The sequence below is a fragment of the Brachionichthys hirsutus genome, chromosome 12, assembly GCF_040956055.1.
Source record: "Brachionichthys hirsutus isolate HB-005 chromosome 12, CSIRO-AGI_Bhir_v1, whole genome shotgun sequence".
NCBI classification, from domain to species: domain Eukaryota; kingdom Metazoa; phylum Chordata; class Actinopteri; order Lophiiformes; family Brachionichthyidae; genus Brachionichthys; species Brachionichthys hirsutus.
The window spans coordinates 13401243-13427169 of NC_090908.1; the positions used below are offsets into that span (position 1 = coordinate 13401243).

General features: G+C 51.2%; 1 protein-coding gene across 1 annotated transcript in view; it reads right to left on the reverse strand.

Annotated features, from left to right (window-relative positions):
- The window catches only part of LOC137901962 (titin-like), a 170078-nt gene that overhangs the window by 41904 nt on the left and 102247 nt on the right, over window positions 1-25927 (reverse strand). Inside the window, 58 exon segments of the mRNA XM_068745997.1 lie at window positions 53-640; window positions 726-1022; window positions 1101-1298; window positions 1454-1558; window positions 1640-1947; window positions 2084-2366; window positions 2443-2730; window positions 2815-3105; window positions 3491-3778; window positions 3924-4229; window positions 4324-4626; window positions 4835-5137; window positions 5243-5530; window positions 5642-5941; window positions 6031-6333; window positions 6450-6749; window positions 6854-7129; window positions 7314-7554; window positions 7678-7841; window positions 7986-8291; window positions 8375-8659; window positions 8752-9072; window positions 9169-12138; window positions 12242-12535; window positions 12719-13018; window positions 13096-13377; window positions 13470-13778; window positions 14086-14388; window positions 14505-14616; window positions 14723-14910; window positions 14999-15280; window positions 15664-15966; window positions 16066-16368; window positions 16452-16733; window positions 16809-16959; window positions 17038-17186; window positions 17274-17588; window positions 18266-18565; window positions 18652-18948; window positions 19046-19197; window positions 19326-19491; window positions 19629-19776; window positions 19851-20002; window positions 20089-20218; window positions 20346-20527; window positions 20741-21046; window positions 21117-21546; window positions 21927-22117; window positions 22242-22371; window positions 22893-23074; window positions 23144-23443; window positions 23531-23824; window positions 23932-24216; window positions 24327-24504; window positions 24584-24702; window positions 24817-25116; window positions 25232-25534; window positions 25693-25876. Of these exon segments, the coding sequence (XP_068602098.1) occupies window positions 53-640; window positions 726-1022; window positions 1101-1298; window positions 1454-1558; window positions 1640-1947; window positions 2084-2366; window positions 2443-2730; window positions 2815-3105; window positions 3491-3778; window positions 3924-4229; window positions 4324-4626; window positions 4835-5137; window positions 5243-5530; window positions 5642-5941; window positions 6031-6333; window positions 6450-6749; window positions 6854-7129; window positions 7314-7554; window positions 7678-7841; window positions 7986-8291; window positions 8375-8659; window positions 8752-9072; window positions 9169-12138; window positions 12242-12535; window positions 12719-13018; window positions 13096-13377; window positions 13470-13778; window positions 14086-14388; window positions 14505-14616; window positions 14723-14910; window positions 14999-15280; window positions 15664-15966; window positions 16066-16368; window positions 16452-16733; window positions 16809-16959; window positions 17038-17186; window positions 17274-17588; window positions 18266-18565; window positions 18652-18948; window positions 19046-19197; window positions 19326-19491; window positions 19629-19776; window positions 19851-20002; window positions 20089-20218; window positions 20346-20527; window positions 20741-21046; window positions 21117-21546; window positions 21927-22117; window positions 22242-22371; window positions 22893-23074; window positions 23144-23443; window positions 23531-23824; window positions 23932-24216; window positions 24327-24504; window positions 24584-24702; window positions 24817-25116; window positions 25232-25534; window positions 25693-25876 (17614 nt within the window).

Genomic DNA, 25927 nt, shown 5'->3' on the forward strand with positions numbered 1-25927 from the left:
CATAAATATAGTCTGCAAAATGCATTGGGGTAAATAAATAAACTGTACATACCAAATCTATCAACCATCTTGACTGCCTCAGAGTGAGATGGCTCACTAGCACCATACTGGTTAACAGCAGAAACTCTGAAGAAGTACTCATTGCCCTGGATAAGCTTGTTGGCGACGTAGTGACAATCAATGACTTTCTCTTCCAAAACAGTCCAGAGGAGGCGGCTGGTCTCTCTCTTCTCTAGATTGTAATACTTGATAGGAGAGCCTCCATCTTCAGTAGGAGCTGTCCAGGTCAGAGTGACTTTCTCAGAGGAGACACCACTGCATTCAATGGGTCCAGGAGTACCAGGAACATCCAGGACCGTTACCTTGACTGCTTCCTCCTTCACACCAAAGGGATTGCTAGCAGTAATAATATACTCCCCAGTATCCTTCCTGCTGGCATACTTTTTGGAGAGCGTAGAGGAAGTTGCAGTTGTCTCAATTTGAACAAGATCCGAAGGCTTAAAATATTTTCCTCCTTTTGACCAGCATGAGGTTGGAGCAGGTTTGCCTAAAATGCTTGTAGCAGTGATGACAATGGTGTCACCAGCTCGGACAGTCAGACCCTCCTTCACTTGAGCATCAATAATAATGGTTGGTGAAGCTGTTGGGCAAAACAGAAAAGCCTGTTTTACCATGTCATATAAGATCATCATACAGCGACAGTATCTTGGTAGAACATATCTCACCATATTCATCCCTGCAGATAATGGTATCTGTCTGCTCTGAAGGCGGACTGAGAGCACCAGCAGCATTCTTTGCTCTGATTCTAAATTCATATTTGCAACCTTCCTGCAGATTAGACACAGTGAATGCAGGCTCGACAACGTTGACGTTATTGGCCTTCAACCAGATCTTAGAAGGCAAGTCACGCTTCTCAATGATGTAGCCGGTCAGTCTGTGGCCACCATCAAATTGTGGCTCAGTCCACTGCAGGGTCACAGTACTTCTAGTGATGCTAATCACGTCCGGTTTACCAGGGGCATCTAATGACATGGGCATGAAAAACATAAATGCAGCAACAGTATTTGCATTTTGTATTGCCGGGAAATCTTTGCACTTACCAATGGGATCCAAGGCCACGCGTGGGTCAGTGGGAGAACTTGGCCTGCCGACGCCAGCCAGGTTGATTGCCATGACTCTGAACTCGTACTCCAGACCCTCAGTCAGCCCACTTACTTTGTGTTCTTTCATCCTCAATGGGGTTGTGCTCACCCTCTTCCACAACATACTGTTTCTGTCCTTGAACTCAACATGGTATCCTAAACATGGAACCAAACAGGGAAAACATTATCTACATTGAGCATTGTCAAAAGATGTATGTCAAAAAATAAAATAAAAACATGTTGGCAGTGTAGGTAAGCTGGAAAAGAAACCGATCAAGATCTCCAACTAAGAGTGCCCATGCTATCTCCACCTGTGATGGGAGAGCCTCCAGTCTTCCTCGGATCAGACCAGGCCAGGTATGCAGAGTTGTGGAGCATGCTTATGACCTGAGGTGGTGGAGGAGCATCAGGAACATCTGGGATAGTGAAAGAGTGCAGTGAGGAACAACTCAACACTTGCCATTATTCCTTCAAAGCTATGAGTACTATAGTCTTACTAAAAGGATGTTTAGCAACGACGGGATCAGACTTCAGCCCTTCTCCAACACCGTACTTGTTCTCAGCAGAGACCCTGAAAATGTACTCAGTCCCCTCATGGAGACCAGTCACCGTCATGGTGTTCGTCTCCACATTGGAGGACACAGAGACCCACATGTTTGTGACTGAGTCTCTCTTTTCAAGGATGTAGTTTGTGATCTCTGAGCCACCGTCATCCTTTGGAGGACCCCATTTCAATGTAGCACCATCAGCAGTAACGTCTTTGAACTTTACCGGGCCAACAGGAAGGCCTGGTTTACCCACCACCCTGGAAAGAAACTAGGATTTAAAATCTCTTTTGACCATTATTAATTATTATCGAGTATAACAAGTAGTGCATAGATATGACAAACTAGCACATTCTTTGTGACGTAATACATGCTCTGATACAGTTAGATCCATACCTAATGAAAACGGTGGACTCCTTGCTTCCAGCACTGTTCCTCAGGGTGATTGTGTATTTTGAAGCATCACTCCTCTGGCAATCCCTGATGAGGAGGGTGGTGTTAACTGATGACGACTCTGCACAAACTCGGCCAGTATCTGTCAAATCTTCCTCATCTCCCTTCTTCCAGGTAACCTTGGGTGGAGGTTTGCCGATGATAGGGATCTTCAGACGAACAATACTGCCCTCCTTGGCAATGTAGCACATGTCGGGCAGCTCCCTCAAGTCACAGCTAGGTGGAACTGCAGAAGGAAGGAGGGAGTATTTTAAAAATCAACATTTTCCCAACAGGTTTTTTAAGAATGGCCCATCGCTTACCGATGTGGTCTTTGGCAACCACTGTCAGCTCTTTGGCAGGACTCTCTCCCGAGTCATTAACAGCCTTGACTCGGTAGGTGTACTCCTTGTCCTCAACCAGGTCTTTGGCACTGTATTGCATGTTTTTGGACCTCATTAGCTCCTTATACTTGTTTTCACCATTGAGAACCTCCAGGACGTAACAGATGATGCGGCTTCCACCATCTGAGAGGGGCTTCTTCCAGCTTAAAGTGCAAGAATGCTTGGTAACCAACAGTGTCTTGAAGTCCATGACAGGCCCAGGCTCCTCTGGACAAGTAAAAATTGAGTGCAGTGAGTATTATATTTCCCCCAAAAAAGATCAAAAAAAGCACCAAATCTGACCAAACCTACCAGTTGCTCTGACTGAGTCATCGGTCTCACAACGCTCCCCAACGCCAAGATGGTTAACTGCTGACACTCTGAGGCAGTAGGACCGTCCAGCTTCCAGGTCTGGCACCTTGAAAAATGTCTGGGTGCAGTTGTTTGAGACAATGGACCAGGCCTTCCTCTCAGTGTCACGCTTCTCCACAATGTAATGAGTGACCTCATAGCCACCATCAATCAGAGGAGCATCCCAGTAGATGGAAGAACTGTCCTTTGTCGTTTCCTTCACCATCAGGTTGACTGGTGGTCCCGGAGTATCTGGAGAGATACAAGAACTCGTAGATTATCTTAAAACGGTCCTATCATTAAAACATTGCATCTGAGTCGAAGCATGAGAAGTTAGTCTCAGACATCCTCCAGAACAGTGTTTCCCAACCGCTGTGCCGAGAGAGATCATCAGGTGTGCCGTGAAAAATGACCAATCACCTAATTGGTCCCAAAATTATTTATTCAACGTAAATAACATGTCTTGGTATGTCTACCTATCTGGGCAGCGACAGCGACAGGCAGAAAAATGAAGTCCAGTAGACACCGAGTCATTAAATATGCTTTTTGACTTTATTATTATTTATTTGGTGGTTAATGAAGTTAAAAAGAAAAGACCTGAGATAAATGTGGTTGCTATGTGCGGCCGTTCACTCACCGAGGACCTTGACTATTATGGTGTACATCTTCATGCCAGCTGTACTATCCAGGCTCAGAATATATTTTCCAGCATCATATCGATTAATATTTTCCACCATCACCATTGTGTCAGGGTAGGTGGATTTGATGACGATGCCTTGGCGGTCCTTGATGTTGGTATTCATCTTTGCCCAGGTAATCTTGGGAGTGGGCCGGCCCTTGACGGTGGCCCGCAGCCTCATGGTGGTACCTGCGTTCAGCGTCAGGCCCTCCTTCAGATTAGCACTCAACTCAGCCTCGGGAGCATCTGTGTGGACAAGCAGAGGACGTTTGTACGAGTGGCAGTGTTCCAATCGGCACAGCTGCAAGGGCCAAATGTTAGACATACAAATGAAGCAATGCTACTACATCCGTCATATTTTATTCTACATATACTCAACACTCATACTCACTAATGATGTCCTTGGCAACATGCTTGCCGGGTACTTCAACTGGCTCACTGAAGCCGACCTTGTTGACAGCAGTAATACGGCACTGGTACTCAGCCTTGTTGATCAGGTTTTGGATAACGTAGTCGGTCTCTTGTAGGTTCCTGGGAACATTGCACCGGATCCAGTCTGTTGTGTCAGTCCTCTTGCACTCCACCAAGTATCCAATTATAGGGCTTCCACCATCATTGGCTGGAGCAGTCCAGGTGAGGCTAATGGTGCTGTGGGTGGTGTCCATCACACTAGGGTTCACAATGGGTCCAGGAGGAGCTAGACAAGTGCACAATAACCATGATTAAAGGACAAACTGTGTCTATGTAACAGGACATGTCTCTTTGAAGTTTTAAGAGGTCATGGCACTCACTGATTGGATTCTGTGCTGTCGTTCCGGCAGAGGGCTCGCTTGGTTTGCCAAGACCTGCTGCATTGAGGGCACTGACTCTGAACTCATACTCAGCTCCCTCTATGAGGCCTGTGGCTTCCAGGGACCTCTCCAATATTGGCTTCTGGTTCATCTGGGTCCAGGTAATTTCCTTAGACTCTTTCTTTTCCAGCATATAGCCCAGGATAGTGGACTTTCCATCATCTGCAGGCTCCTTCCAGCTCACAGTCATACGGTCTTTAGTCACATTTGTAATTACTGGGGCCTGACAACGGCCCGGCACAGCTGGAAGTGACAGAGATTAACAAAGGTTTAGATGATGTGTTATGTTACGTCAAATTTCTGTTTCCTTCTTTCACTAAATTATAAAGATAAAGACAGTTCAATACAAAGAACACACACACACACATAAATTCAACTAGTATAACACATCATTTATTTCTGTATCATACTGGTTTTAATAAAAACAGTGGAAGTGCTGATGATGACTCACTGAATGGGTTCTTTGCAATTACAGGGTTGGTGATGAGGGGGTCTCCAACTCCCCATGTGTTCTCGGCACGGATTCTGAACTGGTACTCATGGCTGTCGATTAGTTTCTCCACACTGAACTCCAGACTATCACCCTTGATCTTGTTGAAAACCAGGGCCCAGTTCGCTCTGCTGGTCTCACGCTTGTCTACAATGTAGTTGCTGATGGCGGCACCACCGTCCTTCAGAGGAGGCTCCCAGGACAACTTGATTCTGGAGGCGAGTACCTCCACATATTTGGGATTGACAGGAGGACCAGGCACATCTGAGTAGAAAGAACATTAATTTAATAGCATATCAAAGCATGCCAGTTGTTGAACTAGAATTTATTGAGTGCAGATGATGGACTGAAGGTAGTTAGGGCACTAACCTAAGACAATGACTTGGATTTCGGCGCTTTTAGAGCCACTGGCATTCTCTGCCAAGACAGTGTAGGTTCCTGTGTTCTCCTTGGTGACTGCTGTCATCTCCAACTGGAAGTGATGCCTCTGGTGGGTGATTACCTGGCCTTCACCTGACTTTAGGCTATCATCACCCCTCTTCCAGGTAACTCTGGGCATAGGCTTGCCAAATACCTCTGCCTCAAGGACGATGGTGGTTCCGGCCTTTACCTTCAAGCCTTTCTGCATCCTGGCATTCAGCTCCACTCTTGGAGGAACTTGGTTTGTAAAGATGAGATTGGTATACGGCAGTCGAAACACAGTAATGCTATTCAATCAACTTGTTTTTTTCAGTATGGCCATGAGAGTGTTCAATGAAAATGTCTTACCATTGTCAGCACAGACCAGGACAGGGTCTGTGGCCTCAGAGGGTTTGCTCATGTTGACAGCAGTTTTGGCTATGACTCTGAACTGGTACTGCAGGTCCCTTTCCAGGCCGGTCACAGTGTACTCCTCCCGTGGGACATTCTGGCTGCTGGTGTTGCAGCGTATCCAGGTGTCACCCGGCAACCGCATAGCCTCAACATAATAGCCAATGATCTTGCTGCCACCATCATTTTTGGGTCGGGTCCAAACCAGAGTGACAGAATTCTTGGTAACATCCAGGACCTCAGGTTTACCTGGAGTATCTGTGACACAAAGAAAAAGCAAGGAAATTAGATTAGCTCAGTGGCGTCACCTCGCTGAGTGGGTGTAATTGCTTCAGAGATAAACCTACCAACAGGGGTTCTGGCAGTGACAAAGTCAGTCTTGGTGCTTGGTTTGCCCTGGCCAGCACGGTTAATTGCAGACACTCTGAAAGTATATTCCAGGCCCTCGATGAGGCCAGCACAGGGGTACTCCGTGGTCCGGACCACAGTATCGTTGGCCTTCACCCACAGCAAGCTGTTCCTCTCCTTGCGCTCTATATAGTAACCTGTTATAGGACTGCCACCATCGCTCTCGGGCTTATCCCAAGACACGAACATACAGTCCTTGTTGGTCTTGTTGATGTGGCAGTTAAGGGGCTCGCTGGGAACGTCTGGTGACAAGAAAAAACTCATAAGCTGAATATTTTCTGTAGTAAACACAACAACCTGCCAACCGTGGACACAACATTAGGTGTAAAGCTAACGAAAGGGGATTATTTTAATTTACCAAAGGGAAACTTGGCAACCATCCTGTCGGATTGAATGGGGTCCGACACACCAAAGCGATTCTCAGCGCGGATACGGAACACAAACTCCTTGCCGGGAATGAGCTTCCCAAGCCTGCTGCTTGTCTTTGGGACCGAGGAGACGGCTGTTACCCAGTCTCCCCGACTCACATCACATTTTTCCACCACATAGTTGGTGATATTGCTGCCACCATCCTCCAGTGGTTTGTTCCAGGATAGGGAGCAGGCGTCGGAATCTATGTCACTAATCTCCACAGGGCCCACAGGAGGCCCAGGGATGTCTGTGAAACAGAGTTGCCACCGTTAAACATGAACAATCACCTTCACACCTTAGCTAAAGTCTTAAAGACATTTTTTTAAATGTCTTGCTGTGGGTCGTACTAACCTCTGATGATAATCTTCAGAGACTGGGTCACTTTAGCGGAGCTGTTCTCAGCCACCAGACTGTACTCTCCGGTGTCAGCCCTTGACACGTCTTTGACGATCAGGACACACAAGTTGCCCGACTGGTGCACAGCGAGGCAACTAGATGGGACCACCGGATTCTCACCACGCATCCACTTGCAGGTTGGTGCCGGTTTCCCAGAAACCAGCGCTTCCACTCGCAGCTTGGCTCCGGCTCTGGCGCCCACTGTCTCTGGCATGACAATCTTTGGCTCCACTGTGGATGAGGAAATGTGTTGTGTTACCTCTTGATGTCATTGCACTACAAGTTAATGTATGATTTATTTCAGTACAGGAACAGTTCAGACTTGATGAACAGGTATGTAACATATATTTCCAATGATAGGGCTGGCTAAAACTACTTTGCAATGATCTCTCAGAAATTCGGCATCAGTACTTACACATTTGTTCCTTGATCTCAACGGGCTGCCTGGTCTCAGTAAACAAGCTCATGCCCATGATGTTCTTGGCAGCCACTCTGAACTTGTACCTCTTGCCCTCCCTCAGGCCGCTGACACTGATTGTCAAACCTTTGACTGTTGTGTAGGCATTCCAGACTTCCTTTTCTGGTTCTGCTTCTTCCTCATCGTCTAACGCGGGAGGTGGTGGACGTAGTGGAGGTGCTTCATCTCCCTCTGGAACCTGTGGCAAATTGAAAATTACAAAAATGGAATTATGAACCTTAATTTGATTTAATTGTATTTTTATAGCCCAGACAATTATTTAAAGCAGACAGCGAAGAATCCCTTTGATCACACGACAAACCTCCACAGGTGCTGTGGGCTCTGGAGGTGGTTTGACCTCTATATATTCAATTACATAGCCGTCGATCTTAGCCCCGCCGTCCCTCGCAGGCTTCACCCAGCCAACTATTGCACTGTTCTTTGTGATATCCAGGACCTCGATCTTCTGACAAGGGTCTGGCTTGCCTGAAAAATGTAATCAAATGGGTGTGTTCAAATCTCCAATCAGAGATGAATTGGAAAAGATAAGAGAGAACAGCGAGTAGCTGCAACCCGTGTGTTACTTTTTAGTTCTGGGGTCACATGGTGTGACTAAGAGATAATACGTACTGACAGGATCAGAGGCCAAATAGGAAGTGGGTGACACTCTGGGAACTCCGCAGCCATACTCGTTCACAGCAGACACCCTGAAGTAGTATTCGGTGCCAGGGATCAGGCCGGTGACTCTGAAGGGAATATTGTCTTTCTCAACTTCGGTCTTCACAGTTGCCCAAGTTTTGCGGTCAATCTCGCGTTTCTCTACAAGGTAGTGGGTGACTTCGCTACCACCGTTGGTATCTGGAGGAGTCCAGGACAACATGGCTGATGTCTGGGTGATGTCAGTCGCTTCCAGATTCATCACAGGTCCCGGAGTGTCTGTCAGAAAAAGGAAAGTTACATTTAATTTTTCAGAACTAAGTTAAAATTGTTGGCTCTCTTAAATGAAAACCGAGACCTACCCAGAACTTTGACATTCACAAACACAGCCTTCTCTCCAGCAGGACTCTTTAGAGTCAGGCAGTATTTCCCTGTGTCATCACGGGTACTATCAGGGATGACCAGGAAGGTCATGGTATCAATGATGTCGACTTTTCCCCTCCTGACCACGTTATCAATCCCCATTCTCCTCCAAGTGACTTTAGGTGGTGGTCTACCTCTGATAGTGGCATATAGTCTGATGGGACAGCCGGCTCTCACCGTCAGTCCCTGCTTCAGGTTGGCGTCCAGGTCAATCTCTGGTGCCTCTGTTGGAAGGAACAACCCAGGCTTGATTTTGTTTGTACTTATCACATCTTAATGTTCATCTGTAGTTCCCACACTTAAATTAATGTCTCACCTAGAATCTCTTTGGGGATCACTGCCCCCTCCAGGTCACATGGCAGACTCATTCCTACTTGATTCTGAGCAGAAACTCTGAATTGATATGAAAGTGTCTCATCCAGACTTGTGACTGTGAACTCACAAACGATGAGCTGAGCTGCTACATTGCACCTCTTCCAAACATCCTCTCCTTTCTTGCCACTTCCTTGTGCTCTCATCTCCACTACATAACCAATGATTGGGGCACCACCATCTGACACCGGCTTGGTCCAGCCCAGGGTAACAGTGGACTTGGTGCTGTCCAGGACCTTCAAGTTCGTTGGCGGTGCTGGAGGCTCTGCAAGACAAAATGAGTATTGGTAAAGGTGAAACTGTAGATTTGGTGATCCTATGATGAGGTTGTATGCTAACACTTATTAGACTGTTTACGTACCAACTGCGTCCTTGGCTGTGATGGCGCGAGATGGCTTGCTGGGACTGCTGATGCCAATTTCATTGACAGCCTTTACTCTGTATTGGTAGTCATGGAGGGGCAGGAGTCCAGTGACTGTGAAACGGGTTGTCGGCATAGGATCCTTGTTGATAGGAGACCATCTTACAGCATGCTCTTCCCTCTTCTCCAACAGATAACCTGTGACTGGCTTCCCACCATCTTTCTCTGGCTCTGACCACTGCACAGTCATCTCTTCCTTGGCGATCTTGGTGACCTCTGGTGTCTCAGGAGCATCAGGTACACTGAATTGAGTGCCAGCAACTATGGCCTCACTCTGCACTGCAGGTCCAGGGCCCATTTTGTTTTCAGCCCTAATTCTGAAGATGTACTCATTACCCTCAATAAGACGAGTGACTTTAGCATTGTTAGCGATGACAGCGTTAGAGTGGACAGACCAGACTCCCCGCTTTGTTTCACATTTTTCGATAATGTAGTTGTAAATATCACAGCCACCATCATCCTCTGGGACTTCCCAGGCCAGGTGACACCTGTCAATGGTGACACCAGACACCTTCAGATTCCTTATTGGGCCAGGTCTATCCAGGACATTGACCTTAGCATGAGCAGAGCAGGTTCCTGCAATGTTGGAAGCAGCAACAACATATTTGCCGCTGTCAGTGCGCCTGGCACCTGTCAGCAACACCTTTGAGAAATCAGCACTAGTTTCAATCTGAAGTCTGTGGCTCTTCTTTAACTCCTCTGTGCTCTCATCTTTGGTCCATTTGACATCAGGCTGGGGCTTGCCCTTCACTGTTGCCTCAATAGGAATGGAGTCTCCTGCCTTGATCACAAGTGTTCCATCCAGTTTAATCTTGACTTCAGGCTCTACAAGCTGTTCCTTAACTAGGATTTCAGCTGTGGTCACCCAGTTGCTCTCGCCACCTTCATTCTTGGTCTGAACTCTGAACTGGTAGATTTGGTTTTCAATGCACCTGTCAGCCATAAAGTAAGTCTCCTTGATGGCACCCTTGTGAAGTCTCTCCCATTCCACTGCCTCCTTTGGTTTCTTTTCGATGTGGTAACTGAGGTTACGGCTACCACCATCATAGTCTGGCTTCTTCCACTTAAGGAAGCAGAAGGTCTTGCCAATCTCAGAGATGTGAAAGTCCAAAGGTTCACCAGGCTTTTCAACGGGATCAACTGCAAGCACAGGTGCCTTGGTCTCAGCGGCTGGACCAGTACCTATCTTGTTCTCTGCTCTGACACGGAAGAAGTACTCGCAACCCTCTGTAAGAGGAGCTTTTATCAGTCGCTTGGTGCAGTCAGTCGAGACTGTTGTCCATCCTCTCTGACTGGGCTGACGGCACTCAATAGTGTACTGAGTGATCTCTGTTCCTCCATTGTCCTCAGGGTTCTCCCAAGACACCATGCAGGATTTCTTGGTCACATATGCTACTTTCAGGTTCTGACAAGCTCCAGGTGTGTCCAGGACATTGACTAGAATGGTGGCCTGTGCTTGTCCACTACTGTTCTTGGCGACAATGGCATATTTACCATAGTCCGACCTAACCGCGTCATTGATGACCAGTTCACACAGAGGGTAGTTGTTGTTAACCTCAGTGCGCTTGTCCCGGCCCAAGGCTCTTGCATCCTTGCTCCATATGATCTCTGGGTCTGGTCTACCCTTCACTCTAGTAATCAAACTTATGATTTGACCTGCCCTGACAGTCAGAGAGTCACGGCAGGACACATCAACAACAACTTCAGGGGGAACAAGGATGTCCTTTGCCAAGACAGTTTCAGAAAGCTCCCTAGGTTCACTATCTCCAACCTTGTTGGTAGCTTTGATGCGGAATCTGTACTCCATTCCTTCAATGAGGCCTGGAACTCTGTAGGCACACATCTTGATGAGGTCCTTGTTGATTCTGTCCCACTGGGCACTTCCTGACTTCTGAACCTCAACCACGTACCCTAGGACTGGACTGCCTCCATCTCTCGTAGGTTTGGTCCAGCAGATGTCAGCATAGTACTTGCTCCAGTCCTTCAGTTTGAAATTGCTAGGAGGTCCAGGTCTGGTGATGGCACGAGTGGCTTTAATGGGGTCAGAGTTTAGTGAAGGCTCACTGATACCAGCTACGTTCTCAGCAAACACTCTGAACTCATAGCTGTTGCCTTCAAGCAGACCTGTAACTCTGTGTCTGAGATCAAGGACAGGAATTTTGTTGACCCGGATCCATTTTCCTGTCATTTCCCTGCGTTCAACTATATATCCATTAATGGGACTTCCTCCATCATAGTCAGGCAGGGTCCATTCTACTGTCACAGCATTCTCTGTTATATCAGAGCACTCTGGCAGGCCTGGTGGACCAGGTGGGTTGAACAAGTGCTTGGCAATGGTGGGGGGACTCTCAAGTGCTGCACCAACACCAATTTTATTTTCTGCACGGACACGGACAATGTACTCACGGCCTTTCTCCAGCCTGGACACCTTGGCCTTGTTGCTGGTGCCACTGGAGCTAACAACAGACCAAGGCTCCCAAGTTTTCTTAACATCCTTCTTTTCAACTACATAGTTTGTTATTGGTGTACCACCATCATCTTTGGGTGGCCCCCATTGGATCATCATGTGATCAGGGGTGACCTCCAAGATGTTGATGGGTCCAATGGGTGGACCTGGGAGATCAAGCACAGTGACATGCAGGGCAACAGTCTTGCTACCAGAAGGATTGGTCACAGTGAGGATGTACTCCCCAGTGTCTCCTCTTTTGCAATTAGGGACACTGAGGATGGTGGAGGTTCCAGCAGTCTCAATGTGACATTGGGCATCAGACGTGATCTCCTTGCCATCAGCTATCCATTTGGCAGTGGGAATGGGGATCCCAGTCATCTTGGCTGGAAGGACAATGGTACTGCCTACTTTGACAATAAGGCCCTCGATAAGCTTCACATCAACTTCGATAGTTGGCGGCACTGGAAAAACACCAAAATAATCAAATGAGTTCTGGGCCCTTGAATGAGAGTGTAGGAACAATATTCGTAAAGAGAACAAGTTGTAAAGAATCAGATTTCTTACATGTCTTCTCCTGGCAGGTGACAGGAACGCTGGTGTCAGGGCGGCTCACGCCAATGGCATTCTGAGCCTTGACCCTGAAGCGGTAAGTCTTACCCTCACTAAGACCAGTGACATGGGTGCTGTTATCGGTGACTGTCTTGAAGGTTACCCAGTCAGTCTGGCCCTCTTCCTGATGCTCCACAATGAAGCCGGTGATTTCGCTTCCACCTGTGCGATCAGGCCACTCCCATTCTAGCCACACCTCTGTCTTATCTGCATCAGTGTGGTGCAGGTTTTTGGGTGAACTAGGAGGATCTGAAACATAAATTTTCCGAATGTTTTTCTGAAATAAGATGGCACCGTCTAAGCTGCACTTATTGTTTTGATGGTAGTTTATTTGTAAAACAATTGTTGAATGAGAAAGTGAAAATCAAAAAATACATAATCAATCATTATTGTGCACTATTTGCCCCAGAACCGGACAACATTTCAACTCACAGAGCGGGTCAACGGCCTTCATGGGACTCTTGGTGACCACGTAGTCACTCCTGCCAAACTGGTTCTCAGCAGCTACTCTGAACAGATACTGGATTCCTTCCATCAGGTACAACGCCATCAGACTCAGCTTCTTATTGGACGCAGACACTGGCACCCATTGGTCAGAGGCCACGTTCCTCTTCTCCACCACGTAGTGGGAGATCACAGCACCCCCATTGTCCTCGGGAGCTTTCCATGTCAGGTACGCCGATTCGCTGGTCACCTCAGAGATGACGAGGTTTCTGGGTGGAGTCGGCTTGTCTGTTGAGAACCAGAATGGATATTAACATGACGAAATGAGACCCCCTGTATATTCATTGTTTGAATGTTTTACTCACTCAGCACAAGCACAGCAACAGTTGCTGATTTCTTTCCAGCGGCGTTCTCCACAGTGATGGTGTAATTCCCAGAGTCTGCACGGACTGACTTGGGGATGAAGACCTTGCTGCCAGTCTCAGTGACAGCAACGGTGATATGAGAAGGAACGTCACCGTCATTCTTCTTCCAGCTGACGGTGGGTGTTGGTATTCCCTTAATAGTAGCGCTCAGAGTAATGTCGGCACCAAGCATAGCCAAGTGGTCGCGCGCCATGTTGGCGTCCAACAGCAACTCCGGTTCCTCTGTGAAGCAAGATGGGAAAACATTTGCTGAAATTAGTTTATACAGAAAGTTATGTTAAACCAAGAGGAGCAGTTGTAGATTGATTTCCTACCCAGCCTGTCATGGACTTTGATTGGCTCCTTGACGTAGGCAGGGTCAGACTTGCCAGCAGCGTTAACAGTAAAGATCCTGAAGGCATACTCGTGTCCATCGGCCAAGCCTGTGACCGTGTAGTGCAGGTCGGGGCACTGCTCCGGGGACTCGTTGGCTGGAATCCACTCCACAGCACCTGGTTTCTGGTACTCAACCAGGTAGCCAAAGATCCGGCCTTTTCCATCATGGCGTGGCAGCTTCCACCTCAGACTGACCGAGTTCTTGGTCTTATCGTAGGCCTCGGGCGTCACTGGAGGGCTGGGACGCACTGTGATGAGAAAATATCAGAGAAGACTATGAACAAATTCAAACATGGCGTGTCTTCACCCTGGAAGCAAAGACAGACGGTCATATGTCTCTCCAAGGGTTTTATAGGAACACACACTAGACTGTCCTGCAACGTACATATGTTAATTAACCTAAATATTCAAAGCATAGTTTATTATGAAATAATAATAAAAAACACCAAATAAATCCTGTCGGACTTTTGTCAGAATCTTAACTTCAACAAGGAAAGAATAAAAGTCCTGTGATAGAATCAATAAATATCTTTTAAGACTTTGTGCTACATTCACCGATGGGGTCTTTGGCGAGGATGGGTTTTGAGGGTAAACTGGGGTCGCCAGTTCCCAGCTCATTCTCAGCCATCACCCTGAACTCATATTCGCAGCCCTCCAACAGATCCTGGACCCGGAATTGGGTGGCTGGGTACAGCGGCTCTCTGGTGGCTCGGGACCACCTCTTGGCTGTGGGCTCCTTCTTTTCCAGGATGTAGTTGGTGATGGGTTTGCCACCATCGCGTGGGCGGTTCCACAGCACCAGAGCGTTGGTGGCATACACCTCTCTGACCGTTGGCATGTCAGGGGCTTCGGGTACTCCTGCAGAAGTGCCACAGATCATAGGAGAGGTTGTCAATCCACCCCCGAAAAATAATTAACATTTATAGAGGGAAATAGTCTGCTGTTATTCTTGGAAACATTTTAGGAGAACATACTGAAAAGATCTTTGGCTCTCATCTCCTCAGACTCCAGAGGATCACTGATGCCATACATGTTCTCAGCAGAGATCCTCATGATGTACTCCCTGCCCTCAGACAGCTTGGGAATCTGAGAGTAGAAGACATATAAGCATCGCCAACGGGAACAAAGGACTTTTTGGACAGCTGAAGTCTTCAACACAACAGGCAGACCAGCTCTGGACCTCAGTCGATACCTTGCACGTTGTCTTGGTGGTGGCGGATGTCACCATGGTCCACATGTCTCTGTTGATGTCTCTCCTCTCTATGATGTAGTTGGAGATGTCAACCCCACCGCTGTCCAGAGGAGGTTTCCAGGAGACCACCATGTACTGCCTGTGCACCTCCTCAAACACCACAGGGCCAACAGGAGGCGTTGGACGGTCTGCGGGGAAAGCCAATGACAGCAGTGAGACGTGGTTTAATCATGCCTTCCTCTGGACTGCTTTACTGCAGGAGTTCTTTCAACGTACCAACAACCGTGACGTTGGACACTCCTTTCCTGGATCCGGTACTGTTCTCCACCAGCACCACGTATCGGCCGCTGTGCGCACGCTCGCCCTTCATCAGGCCGAGCGACATGGTGGTCGGGGTGCTCTTCAACATGATGTGCTTGTCAGCCTTCAGCTCCTTGTCGTCTCGGTACCATGTGATGGACGGAGGAGGTTTGCCGGTGTACCGGCCCTGCAGCAGGCAGCTCTCACCCACACGGATGATGATGGTATCACGGAAGTCCAGCTCAATGGTCGGTGGCTCTTTAAGAACATCAAAGCCAAGTCAGAGTTAATGATGAGTTTTCAAACTCAACCTGAAAATCCAATGTGCTGCAGAATGACAGCAACTTGTCATCGTATATATTGACAACCTGTTTTCACTAAAGCTGTAGCTACAGCTAAAGCTACAGCTAAAGCTATAGCTAAAGCTACATTCATAGCTACAGCTACAGCTACACCACAGCATCATATACTCGCGCTAATTTAACAGAAATCGACTTACTACCGGTCGCACGGAACCAAACGCGGTCGTAAATCGGTGTGTATCTGTCCTGGTTTGTTTCTCTCAAATAAACTTTCAGCTTTTTTTTAAATGTAAGTTTCAAATGAAGTGTCTCAAGACTGGAATGGTAGCTTATCCTCACCCAGTTGGTTCTTGCACGTGATTGGTTTGGTACAGAACGATGGTTTTCCGGGGCCGACCTCATTGACGGCGATAACCCTGAACTCGTAGGTGTCGCCTTCCTTCAGGCCATCGTAAATGTACTTCCTCTCCATCAGCTTCTCCTTTGTCAGTCTGGTAAACTTGTCTTTGCCAATCATACGTGCCTCCAGAATATACATGGTAATGTCTGAGCCACCGTCAGACTTGGGAGGCTTCCAGGCCACGCTGATCAAGTCTTTGGTGACTTTGGTGACCTCGAGCTCCTCGGGGCGCTCGGGCACGCCTAATGGGTAGACAAACGCACAGACGCGTCTTTGTATCTGAAGACGGGAAGGGTTTAGTGATTCTCAACATTTAGAGACTAGAGCTCCACGAAACTCACTGATTGGTTCCTTCACAACAACTTCAGCTGCAGTCGCCACGAAAGGCCCCATGCCGATGGCATTTTCGGCAGCCACTCTGAAGAAGTAGGCCTTTCCGATGGTGAGCCCATGAGCCACGGCATTCTGTCTGCTGGCAGTAAAAGACAGGGACGTCCAGGCCTTCCGCTCGGCCTCACGCTTCTCGATGACGTAGTTACTGATGGGAGAGCCACCGTCGTTCTCGGGGAAGAACCAGTTGAGCTTGCAGGAATCGGTGCTCAGGTTCTCAGCGGTTAAGGGGATGCCGACGGGTCCAGGGACATCTGAAGAAGAACATTAGGATTGATTAAAGAAAAAAGAAACGATACTGAGTCTTGCAATGCTGTCCAACTTGACAGTGTTTTACCCAGAACTTCCACCGTGATGTTCTTCTTCTTCTCCCCTGCTGCGTTCTTGGCGGTCAGCGTGAAGACGCCACGGTGCTTTCTGGCACAGGGCTTAATGACCAGCGACGAGCTGATGGCTGTGGTCTCCACTTTAGCCTCAGCAGGCAATGCGGCTCCATCTCTGCTCCACGTGACGTCAGGGGACGGCTGGCCTGACACGTAGGCGATGATTCGAATGACGCCGCCGGCGTGGACCACCATCTTGTCCTTCACCGAGGCGTCCAGGTCAACCTCAGGAGCGACTGGGTGGACGAGACGCAGCCTTACAGTCCTCACCTTTCTGAGAGGTTTGAAATGTGCAACAACGTGAGACTTACCGGCTCTGTCGACCACCTCTAGAGCTTCTGGGACTTCCCCTGGCTCGCCAAGTCCAGCAGCATTGAAGGCGATCACCCTGAACCTGTAATGTCCACCTGACTTTAGACCGGCGATCACAAACTGGGTGCCACGGATTTCGGTATCCTTTGCCTGAAAACAAAAGCGATTCAAAAGTCGTTCTTGAGCGAGTGTCGTCTGAACGAGCGATGATGTAACCGACTCTCTGACCTTCAGCCAGGCTTCCGTGCCCTCCTCCTTGTACTCTACCCAGTAGCCAAGGATCTTGGATCCTCCATCCTTCAACGGAGGGATCCACTCCAGATCCACTGTGGATTTTGTCCACTGTGAAACCTTTGGCGTTGGGGGGGAGGGTGGAGCTAGAGAAAGGGAGACGGTCAGACAATCAGGTTGTTCTCTTGCTCTGTGTTTAAACCTGAAGTCGGCTCTGGCAGAGTAAAACCTACAGATGGGTTCTCTGGCAAAGACGGGGTCTGTGGTCGGGCTCGCTGGCCCGGGTCCTGCAGCGTTGATAGCGGTGACTCTGAACAGGTACTGGGAGCCTTCAATGAGTCCGCTGACCACAAACGACTCGCCGAAGCCCATGGGACGGACGGGGTCACGGGTGACACGCGCCCAGCGCTTGCCTGTTGTCTCCTTTCGCTCCAGCCAGTAGCCGGTGATTGGGCTGCCACCGTCCTCCTCAGGCTCCTCCCAGTTAATGGTCATCGAGTCCATGGTGACGTTTGTGACCGTCGGCTTTTCACACTGACCGGGGACGGCTGCGGTACAACAAACGTGAGTGGATTAAATGAATAGAACTGCAGCTGGACCGGTCAGAACCATCCAGCATGATGTCAGTAAGAGTCGGAGCGACCATCGCAGCACGCAAATAATTACACCGGGGCGTGCACCTTAATGTGACGGTAACCGCTCGGTAACCGCTCGGTAGCTGATCGGTAGCTGATCGGTAGCTGATCGGTCGCCGATCGGTCGCCGATCGGTCGCCGATCGGTAGCCGCTCGGTAACTGCTCGGTAACCGCTCGGTAACTGCTCGGTAACTGCTCGGTAACTGCTCGGTAACTGCTCGGTAACTGCTCGGTAGCCGATCGGTAGCCGATCGGTAACTGCTCGGTAACTGATTGGTAGCCGATCGGTAGCTGCTCGGTAGCCGATCGGTCGCCGATCGGTAGCCGATCGGTAGCCGATCGGTAACTGCTCGGTAGCTGATTGGTCGCCGATCGGTAGCCGATCGGTAGCCGATCGGTAACTGCTCGGTAGCTAATTGGTCGCTGATCGGTAGCTGCTTGGTAACTGCTCGGTAGCTGATCGGTAGCTGATCGGTAGCTGATCGGTAGCTGCTCGGTAGCTGATCGGTAGCTGATCGGTAGCTGATCAGTAACATTACAGACACCGACTCAGTGGTGGACTCTAATGAAGCCGGCAGTTTGGACTCACTGTAGAGGTCTCGGGCAACCTCGGGCTCGCTGTCAAGGGGCTCTCCAGTTCCGTACTTGTTCTGGGCCATGATGCGGAACACATACTCGTGTCCTGGCATCAGGTTCTCCACCGTCCAGATCCGGTCTTTGGGCTCATTGGTGACCGGCACCCACGACTTCCTGTTGGCCACACGCTTCCAGATGACATAATTGGTGACTTTGGATCCACCGTCATCCTTCGGTGGCAGCCAGGACAGCGTGATCTTCTCAGCTCCGATCTCCTCGAACTTAATGGGAGAAGAGGGAGGACCGGGCCGGCCTGAAGATCAAGCAAGCCTCAAATCAGAACCCATTCGGAACCGCTTCAAACAGAACCTTTTCTTTCCACGTGAGCCGTGGTCGTACCCAGCACGTTGAGCCTCATCTCCCGCGCCGCCTTGCCGAGGCTGTTGGAGGCGACCAGCGTGTACAGGCCGGTGTCGGGCCGGCTGCCCTGCTGGATGAGCAGCGTGCAGCTGTCATCGGACACCATCTTGTTGATGTGCTCGTCGTACTGAACCTCCACCTTGCTGTCAGACTTATGGGGTGGAGCCTTGCACCAGGTGAGCGTGGGGAACGGACAGCCGCGGACCTTGGCCACGATGTTGATGTCGGAGCCCTGCTCCACCTCCATGAACTCCTTCAGCTCGATGGATGGAGCACCTACACATGGAAAAGACATTTGTATTCAATGGTTCCACTTTGGGCACTGAACCTATGGACCCTGGCCAGACTGGGGCTCGATCCCGCCAGTGCTTACAGCTCTGGTCCTGGAGGAGGATGGGTCCTGCTGTGGATGATGGTCGGCTCGGTCCAGCCGCATTGTGGGCCAGTACTCTGAACTCATACTCATCTCCCTCTGTCAGGTCCTCCACCTTGAACCTGGTGGTGTCGACGTCTCTCCTGTTGCACCTGAAGATCACAGCAAGCAGAGGAACAGTTAGCTGAAAGTCCCCCAGGTAATGTGTGGGTCCAGAACTCTGGCCTGACCGGACCCAGTCATGTGATGGGGATCACATGAACCATGCCGATCTCTTTACCTCCTCCAAGACTCCTTCTGTGTGCCGCTGGCATCCCAGCAGAGCAAGTCAACGCTGTAATGTGTGACGGGCGAACCGCCATCGTTCTTTGGTGCCTTCCAGGTCAACGTCACGGTGCCCTTCCTCACACTCTGGATCTTCAGCCTGGTCGGAGGATCGGGAGGATCTGCAGATGCATTTAAAGGTGGGTTCAGCATTCATCCAGAAACCAAGGCATCAAATCAGGAGGATGGAGCTGAGGTTCTGTTCGGAGCCGTCGGAGACTGTCCTTAAACAACTCAGAACCAAACAGAACGGACTTACGTATTGGATCTCTGGCTTTGGTCCCATCAGGGGTCTCGATGGACGGGCCGAACCCAAAGCGGTTCTCCGCCCGGATGCGGAACAGGTACTCCTGACCGTTGTAAAGGTCTGGAACCACCAGAGACTGAGCAGCACAGGCCGGGTTCACCTTGAATAACAAACGCCTCGTTAGACAGCGAAGGGCAGCGAGTCTTTTCCTGCTGCTGAGCCGACGGGCCGCACCTTGGTCCAGGCCTTGCCGCCCACCGTCTTCTTCTCGATGAAGTAGCTCTTCACTCGTTCTCCTCCGTCACACTCTGGAGGCTTCCACGTGAGTCGGCACGTTCCCCGGGTTACGTCGCTGACCTTCAGGTCCCTTGGAGGTCCAGGCAGGTCTGTGGACACCGAGACGGTGACCTCACCCCCGTGATGCTCCGACATGTTTTACCACAGAAACAAGAACCTTTGCACCTTCACCTACCGAGCACGGTGACTCTGACTTTCACCACCTTGTGTCCGGCGGCGCTCTCTGCATTGAGGATGTAGCGGCCGCCGTGGCTCAGCTTGCAGTCTGGGATCACGACAACCGAGGTCGTGTCCGTGGAGTGGATCTGAAAGGCACGACGAGACATGATCCGAAAACGTCTTTCTTGAAGCGCTAGAAAGCATGGAGCTGAAAACAATCTGGCGTTCAGGACTTTGAGGTGGAGTTCATCTCGTCTTCCTGAGCGGTCTAACCTCCGAGTCCAGCGGCAGCGTGTGGAGATCCTTCTTCTTTTCGGTCTCAGCGGTTCCATCAAAGGTCCAGGTGACCTTGGGAACGGGTCGTCCGGTGACTGTAGCTGGAATCCTGATGGTGGTTCCCGCTCTGCAGCTCAGCAGCTCGTCGGCGCTCACATCCAGAGAGACCGCCGGCTCGACTGGAGAACAAAACGAAAAGATGTGCTCGGGCCGGCCTGATCAAAGACACCAAGTCAGAATCCTTCCAGCTTGGGAGGAATTTTAGAAAGAGACCAAATCAAAGACAACATGAGAATGATTGTATCGTCCAGTACAATAAGCATCAGTGGTCCAAAGATCCGCCCTGAGGGACACCATTGCTCAGCACTGGAAGGTGTACGTGTTGCTCTTACTCAGGATGTCCTGAACCAGGATGTCTCCCGTCCTCGCAGGGTCGGACTCCCCGGCTTCGTTCACGGCGTAGATCCTGAACTTGCACTTCTTGCCCTCTTTCAGATCGGGAACGGTGATTTCAGTGGACGGATGGAGCTTATCGGCCGGGTTCACCCTCCTCCAATCAGGAGAGCCCTCCTCATGGACCTCGATGATGTAACCCTTGATGGGGCTGCCGCCGTCTTTGTCCGGCGGGCTCCAGGCGAGCGTAACGCTGTTCCTGGTCTTGTCTTTAACCTCGGGGGCTCCAGGTGAGCTGGGAGGATCTGACAAATGACAGAGAGGTTAAGATGAAGAAACGAACGGACGATGGTCTTTCAGAAGGTCGACGCTTACAGCAGGGGTCCTCGGCGAAGCGGCACTGGGAGCCCTCGCTGGGCGGTCCGGTCCCGGCCGCGTTGCAGGCTGAGATTCTGAACTGATACTCGGTTCCCTCGATGAGCCTCAGCACGGTGTGCTGCAGGCCCTTCACCGCAGGCTTGGTGACCGGAGACCGGTTCACATGGCCCCAGTACACGGCGCCACGCTCCCGCTTCTCCAGCCAGTATCCCTGGATGGTCGAGCCCCCGTTGTCCAGAGGAGGATCCCATGTCAGTGTCATGGTGGTTGCCGTAGCAGCGATGATCTTGGGGTTACGTGGAGGTCCAGGTAGACCGAACGGGTCGCAGAGCTGGACTTTCTCAGAATCACAACCGTCGCTGACCCCGTACTTGTTCTGAGCTTTGACCCTGAACTGGTAAGCACCATTCAGGTCCAGCTTGTAGACCTGATGGAACAGAACAGAACATGAAAGAGACCCGCAGAAGGCCGTCTGCACCTTCTGCACCTTCACGGTGCCCAAAGCATCATATTCACACCCAGGGGGGGGGCGACTGCTGCCATGCACGGTGCAGCCAGGCCCACCGGGAGCGATGTGGGCTCAGTGTCTCGCCCAAGGACACTGGGATTTGAACCACCGACCTACTGATCACTGGAAGAGCCGTTTATTTAGTCAGTGTTTACTTGTTATTTCTACATGGAAACTTTTGATCTAATCGTAAATGTGTCGTTTACACACACACACACATACACACACACCCACACACACACACCCACATACACACGCACACACAGCATCCGGGTTCCGGCCCTGGTGCTGCCGCTCACCCCGTATCTCCTGTCAATGAGGTTGGTGGTCACAAGTTCAAAGTCGGACTTCTTCTGTGAGGCGTCTCTCTGCTGCAGAATGTAGTTTGTGAGCTCGCTGCCCCCGTTGTCCTCGGGGGCGTCCCAGGTCAGGTAGCACGAGTCTGACTTGATGTCTGTTACCACCATGTTTCTGGGAGGAAGAGGCCGGTCTAAAAAGACAAGGGTGGATGAAAGGAATGGCGACGTTGTAAAGACCTTAAACACTTTATATTTCATTCATCCCACAAAACCACAGACGGTAAAACGAGACTTTCAACAAGTCGTCTTTCTTACCAAGGACCTCGACCCGGATGACGTGCTGAGCTTTGCCGTAGCAGTTTTCTGCTACCAGCTTGTAGCTGCCCTTGTCTTTCCTGACGGTTTCTGGAATGGCGATCTTTGTCCTCATAGTGGTCCGGTCCACCTGAAGAACAGATCACAGACCAGACAGTCATCAAAGTAGACGTCAAATGGATACAAAAGAGTCCTTTAAGGTGGACTGTTATTGGTCAACACCCCAACCCAAGCCCCAACTCCACCCCCAACCCAACCCAAACCCCAACCCAAACCCCACCCCCAACCCAGCCCAACCCAAACCCAAACCCAACCCCAACCCCAACCCAGCCCAACCCAAACCCAAACCCAACCCCAACCCCAACCCAGCCCAACCCAACCCAACCCCAACCCCAACCCCAACCCAGCCCAACCCAACCCCAACCCCAACCCAAACCCCACCCCCAACCCAGCCCAACCCAAACCCAACCCCAACCCAGCCCAACCCAAACCCAACCCCAACCCCAACCCAGCCCAACCCAAACCCAAACCCAACCCCAACCCCAACCCAGCCCAACCCCAACCCCAACCCCAACCCCAACCCAGCCCAACCCAACCCCAACCCCAACCCCAACCCAGCCCAACCGGGCGGCTTCCAGCTGTCCTCCTCACCTCCTCTGTCTCCATTGTCATCTTGTCGTCTTCAGGCGTCTCCATGACCACGTTGTCCTTCGTCCACTGCAGCGTGGGCAAAGGAAGCCCCCTCACTTCTGCTGGGATGTCAACAGCCGAACCCGTCTTCACGGTGACGGCGTTGCTCTTGAAGAACTTCAGGATGGTAATAACCGGAGCGACTGGACAAGCAAACGTTCGTCAGCTCTTTGGATACAACATTTGAAAGACTCGGACGGCTCGATTCTTACTTTCTTCATCCTGGATGTTAACGGTGATGTGCTTGGAGGGGTCTCCCACCCCGATCTCATTCACAGCTTTAACACGGAACTGGTACTCCTGGTTCTCCGACAGGCCCTCCACGGTGCCGCAGCACTTGGTGAACATTTTCTGGTTTGCCACTTCATACTCGTTGCTGTCGGACCTCATCTTCTCGACGTAGTAGCCCGCGATGGGGCTGCCGCCATCGGACCTCGGCTGCTGCCAGGCCAGGGTGACGGTGTTCTTTGTTTTGTCGGTGTGGCGCAGCTTCTCCGGAGCCGATGGAGTACCTGAAACGTTGAAAGGAGCTTCCAATGACTAGGGAGCCCATTTTGTTTTCAGAGCAGTGTTGTTGGTTAAGACTTTGGCGGGCCTACCTTTGGGATCCACGGCCAGGATGGGTCCGAGGTCGGCCGGAGCGCCGTCACCGTACTTATTCCTGGCAACGATCCTGAAGTCGTACTCCTCGCCGGCCAGCAGGCCCTGGATGTCACACTTGCAGGAGGCCACCTCGATGGGCTGGCGGAAGAGCTTCATCTTGGCGTCCTTCCTCAGCACCTCGTAGCCAATAATATCGCTGCCACCGTTGTCCAAGGGGTCGGACCAGCAGAGGGCGATGCTCTTCTTGGTCACCAGTACTGTCTTCAGGTCCACCACTGGACCAGGGACGTCTGTGGACCAATCCGGTAAAATGTTTAAAAAACATTTCAGCACAACACAAATCAGAACCCTGAGGAGTCCAACCCCTCTGGTCGGGTTCGTCCTGTCCAACACTGACCCATGACGTCCACCCGGGTCTCGGCGGTCTCGGTGCCGCTGCTGTTGGTGCCAGAGACCTGGTACATCCCGTGATCGGCCCTCACAGCCTTCCGGACCAGCAGGGTGCTGTTCTTGCCCTCCGTCTCCACCATCATCCGCTCCTTGTCGACGTCGACGCCGTCTTTGGCCCATTTGACTTCGGGTTGGGGGCGGCCCGTCACCACGGCCGGAAGTCTCAGCAACTCGCCAGCCTTGATCATCACGCCGTTCCTCACGGAGGAATCAAACTGAACAACGGGAGTTTCTGAAGAACACGGACAGCGAGACGAGTCAGTCGTGGGGACTGGAACCATTAAGTGTTCAGATCTCAGGGAACCGATCCCAGCCTAAAGCAGGCGGCGTTCCCTTCCGTACCTCGGGGCTCCTTGACGGTGACGGGTTCGGTCATGCCGGGAGCGCCGGGACCGGCGTCGTTGACGGCCATGACCCGGATGTAATAGTCGGCCCCCTCCGTCAGCCCGGTCACGGTGTAGGTCAGCTCTTTGCACCTGAACTCCGTGCTGCGGGTCCAGTCCTTCTGTCCAGTCAGAACCTGCCAGCAGAAAAGAGTTGGACGTCACCGGGGGGGTCCAGAAACACCCCGGCAGTCGTGGACTGAACTCTCTACGCACCTTTTCCACATGATACCCCAGGATGTCTCCTCCCCCGTTGAACAGGGGGGGCTTCCAGGCCACGATGACAGAGTCCTTCCCGGTGTCCACGATCCATGGGGTGGGGGGGCCAGGAGGCACTGGATGGGAACAAATGATCCCATTGAACTCATTGACATGCTTTTGGTTCACGGCTCAGCTTTCAGTCGGTCATCAGACCCCCCCCCCCCCTCTGATGAGACTAATACACTTACAGATGGCGTCCTTGGCGACGGTGCGGTCCGTGGGCTCGCTGAAGGGGCCGGGCCCCGCCAGGTTCTCGGCACACACTCTGAAGACGTAGGTGAGACCCTCCATCAGGCCGGTGACCTTCATGTCCAGGGAGTTGAGGAGGGCCCGGTTCACCCTGGTCCAGTATTTGCTGTTCACCTCCTTCCTCTCGATCCAGTATCCCAGGATCGGGCTTCCGTTGTCCTTGGGCTCGTACCAGGAGATGCGGGCGCTGCTCGCCGTCACCTCGTGGACTCTGGGAGTGTTGGGAGCATCGGGAGGATCTGGAGAGCGAGGAGAACCGGTCAGGGACTCGAAGACGGAAGAGGATCAATCAGTAGCTTTTATTTAGTGTCGCTATAGCAACCATCATCTAAACCACGGAACATCCCGTCTCACCGAACTGGTTCTTGGCGACCATCGGCCCGGAGATGCAGGGCTGCCCGCAGCCGAACTTGTTCTCGGCGGTGACCCTGAAGACGTACTCCTTCCCCTCGATGAGCTTGGTGACGGGCGTGCTGGCGCCCTTGAGGGTGGAGCTGACGGTCACCCAGCCGGCGTTCTCGTTCTTGTAGTCCTTCTTCTCCAGGATGTAGTTCAGGACGGCGCTTCCGCCGTCATCCTCGGGGGGCTCCCAGCTGCAGACGACCGATGTGTCCCTGACTTCATCGAAGCTGAAGTGGACCGGAGCGCCGGGTTTGTCTGTGGGACAACAGAGGACGCTGTGGATCCTTCTGGGGTGTCTTCCACAACAACAGAACCCCGACGAGAACGTTGTCCTCGTCCTGCGTTTAGTTCCACTTCTATTTATTAACCCATTTCAGTTTCCACATTCACCCGTCTGAAACCGTCTCTCTTACCGAGGACATTGACGACGCAGGACGCGCTGGCCGTGCCGTGGATGTTCTCCACCTGGATGACGAAGTCGCCGTGGTCGGCTCTCACCGCGTCCCGGATCATCAAGGCCGACCGGCCCTTCCTTGTCTGGTCCAGACCCAGACGCTCCCGCATTGGAGTCACAAACTCCTCCTCCGGTTCGGGAACCTGAAGGCAGCAGAGGAGAAGCTGCAGATATGTGGAAGCTATCGGTGGTCC